This window comes from Triturus cristatus, chromosome 4_1, assembly GCF_964204655.1.
Source record: "Triturus cristatus chromosome 4_1, aTriCri1.1, whole genome shotgun sequence".
Taxonomy (NCBI): Eukaryota; Metazoa; Chordata; class Amphibia; order Caudata; family Salamandridae; genus Triturus; species Triturus cristatus.
Window position 1 is genome coordinate 88,977,972 of NC_140585.1, and position 16,080 is coordinate 88,994,051.

General features: G+C 44.0%; 1 protein-coding gene across 5 annotated transcripts in view; it reads left to right on the forward strand.

Annotated features, from left to right (window-relative positions):
• The window catches only part of LOC146839624 (membrane-spanning 4-domains subfamily A member 4A-like), a 132,984-nt gene that overhangs the window by 86,345 nt on the left and 30,559 nt on the right, over positions 1-16,080 (forward strand). For all 5 annotated transcript variants that reach the window (XM_085651703.1, XM_085651702.1, XM_085651706.1 and 2 more), the window contains one exon: positions 14,581-14,694. In XM_085651703.1, coding sequence (XP_085507829.1) covers positions 14,581-14,694 — 114 coding nt within the window. The remainder of the gene's footprint in view (positions 1-14,580; positions 14,695-16,080) is intronic.

Genomic DNA, 16,080 nt, shown 5'->3' on the forward strand with positions numbered 1-16,080 from the left:
CACTTGAGGTGGGTGCTGCTGGTGTTCGACTTGTCGGCTGCTGGTGCGAGGCAGGTCTGGATGCAGGTGAATTTGCAGGCGTGGCAGCTGAAAGGTCCGTGGGTGCGTCGTGGTGTGGCTTGGTGGCAGTCTGGAAGTCGGCCGGTGTTGAGTGCGATGAGGGTGGCGGCGGAGTACGTCAGGCGGGTAGGTCGGGGTCTTCGAGGGCCAGGGGTCCTGGCACTGGGCGCGGTCCAGGCGCGGACGGGCGTAGACGGGCTTGCCTTTGGCGCGCCTTCGGCGCACAATCGGCGCGCCCGCTGCGCGTGACCGCTGCGCGTTCGCACGGTCGCCATATAAGGCGAAGTGCGCGGGTGGGCGGAGCAGCTGGGAGGCGGGAGCGGGGAGGGAACAGAAGGAAAAAAGGGGCGGGGTCAGCGGTGGTGGCGGGAAGCGGGGAGCGGGGAGGGAGGACGGAGGGCGGCGAGGTAGGCGGGCAACCAGGAAGGAGAAACGCTGGCACTGGCACAAAACAATAAAATACAGCAGGCACAGAAGGAGATCAGTACGTTAACACGGGTAAAAGAAAAAATCACAAGCACAAATGACGGCAAAAACAAAGCAAGAACAACAGCAGCGGAGTCAGCCGGCAGCCGGCAGCGAGGCAGGCAGCGAGGCAGAGGGCAGGGCAGTGGGGGCACACGCAGCAGCTGGTGGCCGTGCGGCGCGGGGGTGACTCACAACTATTTTACACTCAGTCCACAAGTCTGCTGGAACAATTATATCAAACAGACTATTCAGGTCAATCAAAGTACAAAAATGGTTTGACAACCAGAGGGTCTGAGGGAAAATGTTTATAGAGACCACACAGGGTTTGTTCCCCCAATGAATACTTAACAACCAAGTGAAACCCTGGGGTCTACGCTAAAGTTTTATAAAATGTAAAGAACTACAATATCATTGGTGGGTCAAAGGATCCCAGATATACAAGTGAAACAAGTGAAACACCGCCTGAGAAAGATAATGCTAATGGGCATATCCCTTGAAAGGACGAAATCCCTCACTCACCAGAGGTGACATGCTTCATCATTGGGATTCTCCAATCCCAGAGGAAACCCCTAGTTCCTCTAGGGGCTACAACTCCCTCACTGTGAGGGAGGAGCACACGGATGTTTTGTTGTACAGATAAATGGGATGTACTAAATCCACAATGGCGAGCCAGTGATATAAGTGAGGGCGCAGCGCAGAAAAAAATATTTTCGTTATTTATATTTTATGTGATATGAAGTGAAAGTGATCTTAAAAATAGCTCAAGAGCGTCCAAGCACTGCTTTGTTGATAGTGCGTCCTTGGCTACAATTAAAACGTAAGTGCACCACTAGTCAACAATTTTTTAGACCATGGTGATGGTGATAGTTGTCGACATGTTTCAGCCTTAGAGCCTACAGATATGGCACGGCTTTCGTCAGGACTTGAAACAGCTGCTGCGTATCAAACAACCAGAAAAGGATACTCTGGGTCCAACACTTTAAGTCAAGTGCATCGCGAGAAAAGACCACCTGAAAAAGACCCAAAAACCACTAATATAAAAAAGCGGTGTCGCACACACCAACAGGATTAAAGCAATTCATTAATGACAGTGTGCTATCAAAAAAAGGAAAAAGGAAGGACTTACCCGTGAATACTGGGTGAGTCAACCAACCTCTCACTGGCAACTGCTCAGGAAAGAGTGCACCGCTCTATGAGAAAGTAAGGTGATCGCTGTTATAGTAACACTCAGATCTCTAACCTTAGGGGATGAAAACAGCCAAACCCTACCGGAGAGTCTATCTAAAAAGTAGGAGTTAACATAATGTAACGACAGGGACGCGTAAAGGAACCACTAAGTTTGAACAAACAGGCTCAGTGTTGTTTGTCAGGGTGCAAAACAAAAATTTTTTTAGGCATTAGATATAGGGTGCACTAACAACGGGGATAAGACCACTAATAATGTACACACCTAACATAAGCCAGCTGGTAGTACTCAACAGTACACCCCAAACAAAGTAAAACGAGATTCAGAGCAATTGCTACAAAAGAAGGAGACTGCCCCATGAGCGACCTACCTGTCCGTCGGTACACCGTGGCCTCAATGAGCCCGATGCCGGAGGTGCCGTGGACAGGAAATCCTCTGCTTAAAAAAGGCAGTTCCACAGGTTCGAATAGCCAATCAGGTGCCCTAATGCTGGTCGGTCAAAAGCACACGGAGCAAGCAGCGATTGACTTCAGCACGCATGCTCCAAGAGAACACTGCTTCGCGCATGCGCGTCTGACCACTCCTGGTCTCTGGATAGCGCATGCGTAAGTGAATGTATGAACGCTCCGATCAAGACCATCATATCTCTCACCTTGAAACGGAGCCTAATCATCATACTAGACGATACAACCCGAAAAAGCACATATGCATCATCGGTCATGTGGTGAACCAGTCCTTCTCTTCAACACTTCTTTTAGAAATTTAAAAACCACTATGTTATAATTCCCAAAAGTGCAGGTGCTAAGAAGGAGAATCTATCAATAACCAAAAAGTGCTGTATGGTTCTGGAAAAGCATGTGAGAGTGCTGGAAAGGAACTATATGAACCCTATGTAATCTCCATCAAGTACAAAAGGACAAAAAACACACACTAGGGTGCCTCTTTTAAGACCCACATAGATAGTGTGAAATGTCAGAAGAAAACATGATATGAATAATGCGACCAAATAATCTCATGATCAAGCTTATAGTGACAACCACGGAATATCATCATTCATGCCATTGGTATCTGTGTGTAACTTGTACACCCACCATTGTTCTCGTTTGAATAAGAATGCTGCGATATCAGTGTAATGAGGTGGAATGAATGGTTTCTCCAAAACTGTCCATTTGAGATCGTTGGAATTATGTCGCATGGTCAAGAAATGTTCTGTTAATTTTGTAGATGACCTGCCACAACGTATTGTACTCTTGTGTTCTAATATACGGATCTTGACCTTTCTAGTGGTCATGCCCACATATCGTAATGCACACGGGCATGTGATCATGTATATTAGGTTATTACTGTTACAGTTAGTGTGAGAATTGAGGCGCCAAGGTCTTGGTGATCCTATATCAATCTCAGTGGTCGTGGTGGTATGCGGGCAAGCCGCACATGACCCACAAGGAAAATGTCCTTGTACCGCTGGCAAACCCCATAGAGTGTTCTGAGTTTCTTTGTTTTTGACCCGGGGTCGGGTGTGCACTAACCTATCCTTTAGATTAGTACTTCGTTTGAATGCAAACAATGGACGTGGTAATGCTTCATCATCTACATTCAGAATCTTCCAATGAGATAAGATGGTGTTTTTAATCTGATTGGAAAATTTGCAAAAAGTATGGACACACGTCAGTCTATCCTGAGTCTCTTTCTTCAGTTTTGGTTCCAATAATGCTTCACGATTATTGTTAAGTGCTCGTTTGAAAGATCTTTTTATCAGTTTCTTGGGGTATCGTCTCACTTGTAATTGTTGGGACAAGTTTTTGGCGTGTTCGCGGTATTTGGCTGTAGTGGAACAGTTCCTCTTTACCCTCAGGAACTGGCCAAAGGGTAAATTGTCCCTCAGGGCTTTAGGATGATAACTGTCGTACAGCAATAAGGAATTCCTTGCTAGTGGTTTCCTATATAGTTCGGTATCAAGCCCCCCATTAGAGGGTGTAATCAAAACATCCAAAAAAGGAAGTTGTGTTTTGCTGTATTCACACGTGAAGTTAAGAAAGGTGTTACAGTTGTTTAGCCATGTCTTGAATTCCAGTAGCAATGGCAAAGAGCCCCGCCAAACTACAAAAATATCATCAATATATCTCTTCCATATGAGAATATTGGTTAGATAGGGATTGATGATGTTAAGAACATTCTCACACTCAAACACGTGTACATACAGGTTCGCCAGGCTGGGAGCAAAAATGCTCCCCATTGATGTACCCGATATCTGTAGGAAGAATTGTTCCTCGAATTGAAAAAAGTTTTCTTTCATTGCCAGTTTAGCACATGCTACAATGAAAGACACAGGTGTAATTGAATCCGGAGGATTGTTTAGCAATAGTGTCTCTATCATCGAGAGTGTTTCATCCTGAGGGATGCAAGTATAAAGCGACTCAACGTCGAAAGAAACCAGAAAGTCTGTCTGGGAATCAAAAGGCAAGTCGTTAACTAGTACCAAGATGTCTTTGGTATCCTTAAGGTATGTGGGCATTTGTTCAACCAAGGGACGTAAAAAATAGTCCGAAAAAGAAGAAAGGGGTTCTAGTAAAGAACCTAGTCCTGAAATAATAGGACGGCCTGGAGGTGGTATACGATTCTTATGCACCTTGGGAAGTATGTAAAAATACGGTACAACCGGAAAACTTCTGATTAAATAAGTGGCTTCATTTGCTGTGATCCAGCCGTTGGTACTAGCCTCATTCACCAGAATTTTAATCTCCGATAAGAGTCTCGGCGTAGGGTCTGCTGTAAGTCGTAGATATGACTTATCATCATTCAATTGTCGGAGACATTCAGTTCGATAAGCAATGGTGTCCATTACTACAGTCGCCCCGCCCTTGTCAGCGGGTTTGATTGTAATAGTCTCATCACTGGTGAGTGATGTTAGGGCTCTGCATTCTCTCTTGTTGAGATTCTGAAACTGGCTCTTGGTGGTCTTGCAGATTTTGGTAACCTGCGCAGTCACCGCCTTTACAAAAGTTGAGACTGCAGCCGGGACCTGGCTGGTAAGTGGATTGAATGTTGATTTGTTCCGTAATCCTGTGTTATTGACCAATACATCAGGAGAGCCTGTTGGTTCTTTCCGAAAGAAAAAATGCAAACGTATTTTGCGAAAAAAATGCGCAAGTTCTTGTTGAATCGTGAAAGGATCACCTCCAAAGGAAGGAACAAATCCCAAACCTTTGTTCAGTAATGATAACTCATCCGGATTCAGGGTTTTTTTGCTCAAATTTATCACGAGGTCATGTGAGAGCTGGGTCCTGCTATGTTCTCCATCGATCCTCGAGTGGAGTGTGTGGCTGAACTGTCTGCCCAGTGGACTTGATTTTGATTTTGTCGCCTCTTGCCATTAATGAATTGCTTTAATCCTGTTGGTGTGTGCGACACCGCTTTTTTATATTAGTGGTTTTTGGGTCTTTTTCAGGTGGTCTTTTCTCGCGATGCACTTGACTTAAAGTGTTGGACCCAGAGTATCCTTTTCTGGTTGTTTGATACGCAGCAGCTGTTTCAAGTCCTGACGAAAGCCGTGCCATATCTGTAGGCTCTAAGGCTGAAACATGTCGACAACTATCACCATCACCATGGTCTAAAAAATTGTTGACTAGTGGTGCACTTACGTTTTAATTGTAGCCAAGGACGCACTATCAACAAAGCAGTGCTTGGACGCTCTTGAGCTATTTTTAAGATCACTTTCACTTCATATCACATAAAATATAAATAACGAAAATATTTTTTTCTGCGCTGCGCCCTCACTTATATCACTGGCTCGCCATTGTGGATTTAGTACATCCCATTTATCTGTACAACAAAACATCCGTGTGCTCCTCCCTCACAGTGAGGGAGTTGTAGCCCCTAGAGGAACTAGGGGTTTCCTCTGGGATTGGAGAATCCCAATGATGAAGCATGTCACCTCTGGTGAGTGAGGGATTTCGTCCTTTCAAGGGATATGCCCATTAGCATTATCTTTCTCAGGCGGTGTTTCACTTGTTTCACTTGTATATCTGGGATCCTTTGACCCACCAATGATATTGTAGTTCTTTACATTTTATAAAACTTTAGCGTAGACCCCAGGGTTTCACTTGGTTGTTAAGTATTCAGGTCAATCCACAGCACTTTTGACAATTTCACAAACCTATCTACCTGCCTATACCACTCGACGGGCTTTTCTCTCAATCGAGGGAAATCATTCGTAAATGATAAAATATCCTGTCTGGTCCATGGAACATGTACATATCCTCCTCCAGGTATTTCTCTCATAGGATAATTATCCACTGGTTTCTCTTTTTCTCTCACTGGAAAAGCTGAATAAGTTGTTCTATCTTCAGATTCCTCTCTTTTCTTATACCACCTATCCTTCCATTTTTCTACATCTCCCCATCTTCGCAATAATGCAACCATTTCTTTAATCTGTCCTGTTCTACCAGTTGCATTCAAATTTTCAATATCCTTTTCTGAAAAATCCATCCTGTAGGTTTTTTGCAAAGCTTTAACCTTATCAATGTCAACTCCCTGCTCATTCGCTATTGCTCTTAACCTGTCATGTGTATTTCTCGCTCTCCAGGTAATGTTTTTACACATGAACAATAATTCACCATCATGATGACTTTTAAGAATTTCTGTTGGAACTGTCCCTGTAACAAGCTCTTCTAATTCTACCCGTAACCTAGCCACATCAATTGCTTGTGAATCTTTATCCTTTTTCTGAAGAACTTTCATCCAATCATTCAAATCTTCAGCTGTTATTGCAGTAGTTTTTCTCACTGGAACCACTCTCTTTTGCGGTTCTAAAATTGGCATCCCTGAACAACTAGCTTCACTAGCATCTAATATTTCACTACATGTGTCATGTCTGGATTGTCTCAGGTCACTACTTCCTGTCCTTTTTCCTGAATCTCCTGAAGGACCAACTGAACTTATCAAATTATTCCCAACATATGGAATCACCAAACCATTTTCACCTATTCTCTGCTTGTCAAACACAGGCATAACCGGACCTATTGTTACAGGCACCGTAACAGCTTCCAGATTCTTCGTTAACTCCCTAATCTTTTCAGTCAGCTCTGTTGTAGTTCTAGCTAACTCTCTTGCATTTTCGTCACCACTTCGATTCCCTTTCTCCCTGAAAGAATTACCACTTCTTGATTCAGATGTCACATTTTCTGTCTCAATGATACAAACTGTATCTCTTATTGGAGAAACAACTGGTGTACTCTCATCTGGTTCTGGTCTATATGGAGGTGGTCTTTTGTAAATCATGTCATTCAAGACTTCATCCTCATATTCATTAACTCCATATCTTCTCATTTCTGACTCAGGAACCCTCTCTGCTCCTTCTTCAACTGTTCTCATTGGATATAATCCCTCTGACATACTAGCATCTCGCCACCTTTTCATTCGATCATGATGAGTCTCACGTTCATGTCTCCTCCCAAACATGTACCTGCACTGTCCTCCAGATCTCTGTTTTTCCCGCTCATGTACTTCCTCTTCCCATTCCACTAAAGCCTCAAACTGTGTAGGTCTTGGTTTCGGGTCAAGACATAACATCTTTTCCCGTAAATTTCTCAACACGGCCAAATTAAATGAACCATGTTCTGGAAATGCTAGAACACCATCCTCTTTGGTATACCTAACCCAATTCTCCAACCATATACAGGTATGATACCCATATCTTGCAGCCATGTAGGATGCAGGTGTTTTCGGTGGAGGTAACAATTCACCCTCTCTCGTCTTAACATCTTTATCCTTGTTAAACCACTTTTTAATTTTTCCAAAGAATGTTTTCTTCTTTTTCTCTTCTTGGTAATACATTTTAGTTTTTACCAAAACTTCTACTCTTTTCCCGTATTATAAATATACAATACAGATTTTCAACCAATAACAGCGCGACTCACACTAACGCACCAATCCTGGAGCGTCTACGTCACTAGAATAGCTCTTCCAATCCTTGCGCGGCTCACACCAACGCACCAATCCCAGCGCGAACACTATTCTGATCTATTATCCAATCAGCGTGCAGCCTTCCTGACGTCAGCAGTCGCTGCAGTCGCTTGTCTCCTGTCTCCTGTCACTCGTCTACCCCTCCTTTACAAAATCTTTTCAGTAGACTTCGTCTCAAAATTTCTACAAAATCTATTAGTTACAACATATAAACATCTCCATTGTCTGCTTCGCTAACCACAGAATAGTAAAAGAAATCTATTTCACAAGAACCTCTCGTTGACACAGTAGCACATCCCTCTACTCTGCCCTTCTAACATACATTCATTAACTGTTTCCTCTAGGACTTGTCCAAAGAGTCTTACAATCAACTAAATGCATATACATTCACGCACATTCATACAAGAAAATATAGTACATACACACAGAATCCTGCTTCCCGAGAACAGCGAACAATCTGCTCCACTACAGAATTATAACACACATTAACCAAGCAGTTTACCCTGCCCAGTTCCTCAAACAAGCTCAGAGAATACCTATTACTCCTCCCGCGATAAGCTTTAACGGTAAACCTTACGGATCCCTGGGACTTAAGACCAGAGTTTCACAGATAACCTTCACTACCATACACACTCCTAATATACCAGAAATATATTCTAATAGTAACATACAATAATGTCACTGATTCCGAACTCAGACAATGTGAATTTTCCTGCATACATACAGGACCAACAATCCCGTCTTTCCCGAGAGCAGCATATACTTCCCTCTGCCCTACTACGGAACTGCTACCAGCTTCCAAGTTCCAGAAGCACTACATATAACTCAACATCACGACTCCAACATATAGTATTAGTACATATACCAACATCAATAATCAATAATCAATATGTAATCTAATCAGATCAAGACAATCATCAATAACCATCCTACTCTGCTACCAGGAAATTGATAGAGATCAGGGTGTATATAATATCCCTACTTCCACGGATAGAGTAATCTCACAGTTACACGCACATACATTCTTCATACACTAGGGCCCATTTCACTAACATACGCTCAAATACTCTACCAGCAATAACCTGTGGAAAGAAAAAACTCCTAAACACCCTGCATCTATATCGAGGTCGATAAGATCTAGTTATTGAGACTGCCCTTAAACATAATCTAAACAATCTATACAATAATAATCAAAATAGGATACTCAATAATTGACAAGAAATAATAACCAACACCATATTCAAAATTATATTGCTTTATCTAAAATTAGTCAAAGAAAATCAATCAGAATAAATCATTTTTCTCATAGTTACCTATTCTAGCTAAACGTCAGAACGGGTCAGGACAAGTCTCTCGGTAAAGTCTCTTAAGACGAAGTACTCTCAGCAACGATCTTCACCAACGCAAATTCGGAACGCGGCAAAAGGCAAATGGCAAGTGGCAAAAACCCTCTCTAGGCTAACAATTCTTATAGTAAGTCAAACAAAGGAAAATATAATTTGTATTAACTTCTTCCGTCAAACCTCTGAGCAAAGCGAGAAGGAAAGGATGTAGCATCGCTACATTTGAAAATCTCCGCTCAGGAAAAATCACAAAATAAACATAACGGAACAGGAACCAAAAAATACATTTGTATCTTGTAGTTTCCACGTCTCCTCGGCAATGAGATCATAGTTCAGAGTCTTTCTTTAAAGCTCCTTTGTTTCCCAAAGCTGCCAAGGACGCTTCATTTCATTTGGAGATCGCCCAAAACTGCTGCTGTCCTCACGGAAAGTTTTAACCAGGCAAAGCAAGGACTGTGGTCAGCTGACTTCAGGACCATATTCAGCAAGGCTCTCTCTCGTCACAAATTTCTACTCGAGGCCAGGCTTTACATGTCAGCCATCTTTGTTTAGGCCACAATAGGCCACAATAGACCATCTTAATTAAAAGAGACAAAAACAACGTTACCACAGCATAGTGATTGAACAGTGTTAACCCCACTAATACCCTTATGTGTATGCAATTATCTAGCTCTTGCAACATAGAAAAGCATTAATTCGAAAAGCGTTTTATGCTTAAAAATAAACAACACACAGCAATCTTTAAACATGTAAACACGCACATTATTATTAAACAGCACACTTATGCATTCCCACGTGTAATTCTCTCTTGTTAAAACAAACGAGTTGATTAGTATAAACACTTACACAAGACAAATAATTAATAATTAATAATTAATAAATTAATATAACAAATAGACATGCCAGAGCTTCAAAACCCAGTTAATTTTCAAGCTGAAAACTCTGCTCTAGCACATCCACTGTCCAGCTATGGGACAGTATGTCTTAGAATTTAAATCATGCACTAATCTGGAAACATCGGTTTTGGAGGGTTAGAGGCCTAGCCTTTCAACCCCGTTTGACGTGTCGCATAATAGAGCTTTAAAATATTTGCACTTATTTTATTAGGGCTATTATTTGTATTTGTAGAAATCTCAGTAATGTACACATTAGAGAGATGGCTTCTTGCAAAGCTACTTCAACAGTGCCAGAAAATGATTAGTCATTGGACACTTCTTATGATGTCACTTGCTGTGATACTACATCTTATGCAAATTAGAGGGGCCTCACATGTTCCTATCCTGCCCGGGGCCCCACGAATCCTAGGGCAGGCCCTGTTGGGATCAACATAAAACTAACCAGAGGGTTGCGGACCATTCAGAATTCCGAACCAGAATCACTTCAACCTCTCACGCCGCACTCACATTACACTACACCTGCAGGAGCTCCACTGGCTCCTCACTCACAAACAAGCACAATTCAAACTCCTCACCCACACTTTCAAGGCACTACACAACACTGGCTCAGAATACCTCGACAATCACATCAGCTTTCACAAGCCTTCTTGGCAACTCCACTTGTCTGGACTCTTACTTGCTCACATCCCACTCATACAGAATACCAGATCTGGCAGTCAAGCCTTCTGCTACGTCACTCCTACGACCTAGAATCACACATAAGAGCCTCCTTGTTACTTTTTGATTTCTTCCATTAGCTGAAGACCTGGTTTTTCAAGTAGTCCCACTAGGCTCTAGGTTTGGCTAGGCTCACACATCCTCAGTGCTGGGATTCCTTCCCAGATAATACTGCACGCTATAAATCTGCATATTAGAACAGATGCATGGATGCCTAAAAATGCAGTGCGCATTCTCCACTGTCTCCAGACAGGGACCCAATTCAGGGCCTGGATAAAAGAAGGTAAGTTTAAATTCAGAAAAGGATTTGGGGCACTACCAATCAGAGCAACAGGCTGTTGTCGTGCTAGCCCCAGCCCTGCCAAGGGTCACTCATCAGGTGTTAAACTAACGCTTATTTGTTATTGGTAGGGCATTCCCGCAATATAATACTTTGCCACCACAGCTCCTATTACTTGCTTGAATTACGCTGTCCGTGTGACCATGTGTATTGCATGCATGGAGACTAACCTAGTTTGTGTCTGTTCTTCTGCAGCTCTGTGAGCATGTCCAGGGCTGAGGAGAGCTCATGGGTTATCAGCTGTTTACAAATCACAGACTTGTTTTGTCTGGAGCACTCTCTATCACGGTTAGAATTGGTTGCTGACACACAGCCTTTGTAAGCATGCAAGGAAACAGTCCCTATTAGCCAGAGAGAGTGATTTGGTGGTTTACCCCAGTGCTTAATTTGTAAAAGATTGAGAGCCGGTGGCCAAAGCCGTGCTAAAATAATATGCTCACCGAATACCAAGTCTGCATATTCTTGAATTGATGTCAGGCCTCTCAACAACATTTACAACCCTTTAAAATGGTTTTGTTTTTCTGCCTGGATTAGTGGAAAAAAACATAAGGGACATCATTTACAAATAATTGGAGTAGGGCAGCGCCACAAGCCTTTTTGCTGCGCTGCCCTACGCCAATTTGAAAGAGCAGGAATCTGCGGTATTGACGAAATATGGTGCATTCCTGTCCTTTCTGTGAGCTCGCAATTTGGTGTCTAGCGTCATTGCAGGCACCCTTGCACCGTGGTGCAAGAGTGTCTGAGTTGTTGGTATGGTTGTTTTTGTGCACAAAAGGACACCTTCCTGCACAAAAACAATCAATTGAAGCGTTTTTCTCTTTAAATGTGTGGTGCAAAAGGCAGCACACATAGAAAGAGGAAAAAAGAAGGAGAAATAAAGTTATTTCTCCTCGATATGCCTCTGCTGGGGAGGCACACAGTTGTGACGCATTCCCAGGTTTACAGATCCTTGTAAAACTGGGGAAGTGTCAAAATCCATGGGTGTTGCGTGGGAACACCCACAGCAACGCCCATGGATCGCCTCCTTGACGTAAAGTAAGGGAACGCATCCTTTTGAGCTGCCTTGCCTTACTCCATATCTAGGAGGCCATTCAAAGCCACTCAGGGAAGCTTGGCGCCGCCTCATACTTATGATTGAGAGGTCTGCGCCACCAGAGCCTTAGAACAAGTGGCGCTCCGGCGGCGCAGGCCTCTTGTAAATGACGGCCAAGATGCTTTGTGTACCCGAGGCCCGTAAAAACACAGAGCGGTATTGCACATCTGAATGTTTCACTAATCACATTACTAAAATTGCAACATTTTAAGAAAAAAGTAAAGGTTTCAGTTGTGTTGTTTAGATGTGTCTGCATCCTGGACAATTCAAGTTTACCCAGTGATGGCACCGTAGTAATGGTGGGGTTTGTACAACTAATCTAATGTGTTTTGTGCTGAAAGAGGCAAGGACATTGTAGTGTTTCAAAGTCCATATGTTGGACTCTAAACAGGCAATTCTGAATTTTGAGAGACTGCCACTTGCATGTTGGAGCTAGAAAGCCCGTGCCTTGAATGGGAAAACCAAAGCTACGTGTATATTTCCTATATCAATCTCATTACAGGGACATAACGGTTTGTTCTGCTCGCATTGAAGTGTCGCTCAAAAGCTTCACACTTTATCAGAATGTCACGCACACGGACAATGAAAACATGGGAATGTCACGCATAGGCAAACTCAAAGCTTGGCAGCTACGGAGCCCGAGGTGCTTTCATTGTCCATCTATTTCAGCTGGAACTGTACTTTAGTGCAATCTGACCCTTCCCAAGATTGTGGGATGACCTCCATCCTACTCAGTGCCTTCCGCATGCCAACGTGGAGCAAAGTGGCAATATTCTGCCCGGGAAACTGTGATCTGCCCAGAAAAGTTTCTGAGGTCCAGGCGAGGGCCATGAGAGCGGTGGGAGAGGCTGAAGCAGATGGAACTATCAAGAAACCTTAGACCCCGGAATGGAAGTACCCATAAGGGAATTCTCACACAGAGAAGAACTTCTCAAGACCCTCCGCTCCTGGAACTAATCCTTGCCCCTGTGGGTTAGATGGTTCATGAAATCTCAATCAGCAAGTAACAAGAGAGGCAAACCCAGAACTAGCAACCAGATGGTTTCATGCAGCTGGCCATCTACTCTGAGCTAGAGTGCCAACGACCACTCTACTCGTCAGGTAAAGCGATGACTTCCTCTACATCGTTCGCTGCTACAGTCGGCAGGAGCCGCTGTATGTCCTAGGTGAGTACCATGTGAGGGTTGTGTTCCCCTTCTGATCTCTTTGGAGGTGTGGGTTCTCTTCCTCATGCTGGGCTTTTGACATCTAATGAGAAGCAAAAACTAAAGGAAATGATGGACGGAGTGTTGAACATTGCAAGCACTCACCCCCAGTCAACTGATCTGGGTTTAATCCATCACCGTTCTTTAGCCCACTCTGCCACCCCAGTTCAGACATGGCCATATGCAAATCAGTCTGACCCTGTGCCTCTAATTAGAAGCAACAGACTCAGATGGATCAGCTGGCTTTGGCCATATTGTCTCCGGTCTATTCATGGCTGGTGCAGCATCAGACTGTTTGGTTTCTCTGTTGTCTTCCAGCATACAGGTAGGTGGAATTAGAGTTGCCAAAGGTGCCATCATGTGTTCATGAAAACCCTTCAGTATTTCTTGACCGTGTCCAATTCTCATGTCTGCTGTCTCATATGGTACCCAGCACAGACCTGATCCGCCATCTCCTAAAGATGTTTCTGCCCTCACCTTTAGTAACGGACTGCTTTCATTGGACCCCATATGCCACTCTCACACTGCGAGCAGTAAAGTTTTGGTCTTGAGTTTAACTCAGTTAAACTTAGGACCAAAAATTATACTTAACAGAGACAAAGGTCTAACTTTACTACCTGTAAATGCCCTTTGTGAATACCGAAATTCGTAAAGTTAGACGTACGTCTCAGTTTACCTTTGTGAATCGGGCCCAGTGTTGGGAAACTATGCAGAAATGGTGAAAACAGGAGATTCCGGGTTAGTGTTGGCAAAACGACATGACTCTCCGTCACAGATGCTATCATGGATGTTACACAGCATGAGCATTTATTTAAGCATTGACTGTGTTTGAGAAGCGCCTTTGAAAACTCTCTGAATGCCTTACAACTGTGATCTAAGTTTGTATTGCGAACGGTAAGTGTAGCTAAAGTACTGGCCAAAATTCACCGAATTGTAGAAAGGAACTGAAGGGAGGCGTGCATTATGTACCTGCAAAATGTCGTGGACTTTTATTGAATGTTTAATTAGTTACTCATAACAATAGTCCATATAGTTTTGAAAAGAGTGATTTTGGGGATCCTCTTTGTAACCTTTGATTCCTTTGAACATTCTGTTCCAAATTTAGCACACTACATGGATGAATCATGAAGACTATTTGCCCTGAGGGATTAGTTTAAATTGGTTAAAGGCTATACATTTAGATGTGCAAAAATTGGATTTTCTATGAGTGTGGTGGCAAGTTTGACTAGTGTGGAAGAGCCGCATTGTTGTAATATGGAAAAACCTTCTTCCTGTGTCTCTCACCCACAACCCCCTCTTCTGCCACAGGTGGTGCAGATCATGATTGGACTCATCAGTGTCTTCTTGGGAGGAATTCTCTCCTTCACTGGTCTCCACAGCATCGCTGCGTACACCGGCGTAAGCTTCTGGGCTGCACTGTTTGTAAGTATCAAACATCAAATACCTGTATATCCCAGAAAAACAGAGTATTAAAGGAACCCTCGGGAGAAAAACACTTCAATCCCTCATCCCTTGCTCACAGACTACCCCAGACCTTCTTGACCTGTGCCTGCTTCCTGCCAGAGGGTCCTCACCTTCAATGTTAAAGACAAGTCAGAAACCTCTTGGATGCTCGTCTTGTTTCACCTGCACCCTCCACGCCCTTTTGCTCGTTCGCTCCTTTGTTCGATCTCTTCCCGGCTCGAACCCTCATGTTCTTCCATACTCTCTGTACTGTCTATTTGCACATAATTGTACATGCTGTGAAGCGCTCTGATACTCTCGGGTCCAGCTAGCGCTATATAAAACTCCCAAACTAAATAAATAAATGAGTCAGGGTGATGGGCAATGTTTGCACTCCACTGGGTCCTCTTCCATCATGTCCAGGTAGAGACATTTCCTCTATTACTTGAAGGGTCGGTGCAGGAGGGCTCAGAAGGCTCGACAGAGCAAGCAAGGACACGGCTGGGACACAAAAAGCATGTCCTAACCCCCCCCCCCTGAGAGGCATGTGTCCATGTGAAATACACAAGTGTCCTAGATAGACTGAGCAGGGTCTTTGTGGGAGCCCAAGTGCCCTTACAGTACTCTCAAGGAGCAGGTCTTTCTTGACTTTTCATTTATTTCATGCCAACCCATGTCCTAACCTGCTGCTGATGCCACCACAGCCTGCTCATTGTAGTGTCTAGAGTGGGTGAAGTGGGAAAGTAAGGAGATCGGGTAAGGAGAGGTGGTGCTAACAGCTCCCTGGTGTGGGATAAGGATGTGTATTGTGATTAGTGAATCCCTTTGGTAGTGTGGAGCCTGGGAAAGGACTGTGCTATCTCCTGGCCTCGGCCACAGCGGGCGGTGCATGGGCTGGATGGGTGTGGGCTCAGCTACCTCATGCAAGCAGCAGCCCTCGGTGCAAACAGCCAGTCCGACCTCCAGACTGGACTAGGAAAGGGAGTAGAGTCAGTATCTTTCACTAGTGCACCCCCGATGTGTAGACAAGTCACTCATAGTCTCTGGAAGGAGCTGAGGATGGTTTGTAAAGTTCACACGTGTCATGGCGAGGAGCCAGGATACGCACCCCGGAACAGAACAGCGCCTGCCGGAAACCTTGAGACCCAATGGTGAGTGAGCCCATTCAACAGCTGGCGCGCACAATAAAGGAGTGAACCTGCGCCTGTTCACTAAAATGGGGCAGGATGCTGGGGGGTCTTTGTCATGGATACAGCTAAGATGACTCCCAGCTCATCAGAACCTCAAGTGGTGAAACAAGTAGCTCCTGTGGGTATCTGTGCAGTAAATGGAGGTATCCTTTAAATGCAAAAGTGACCATGTTGT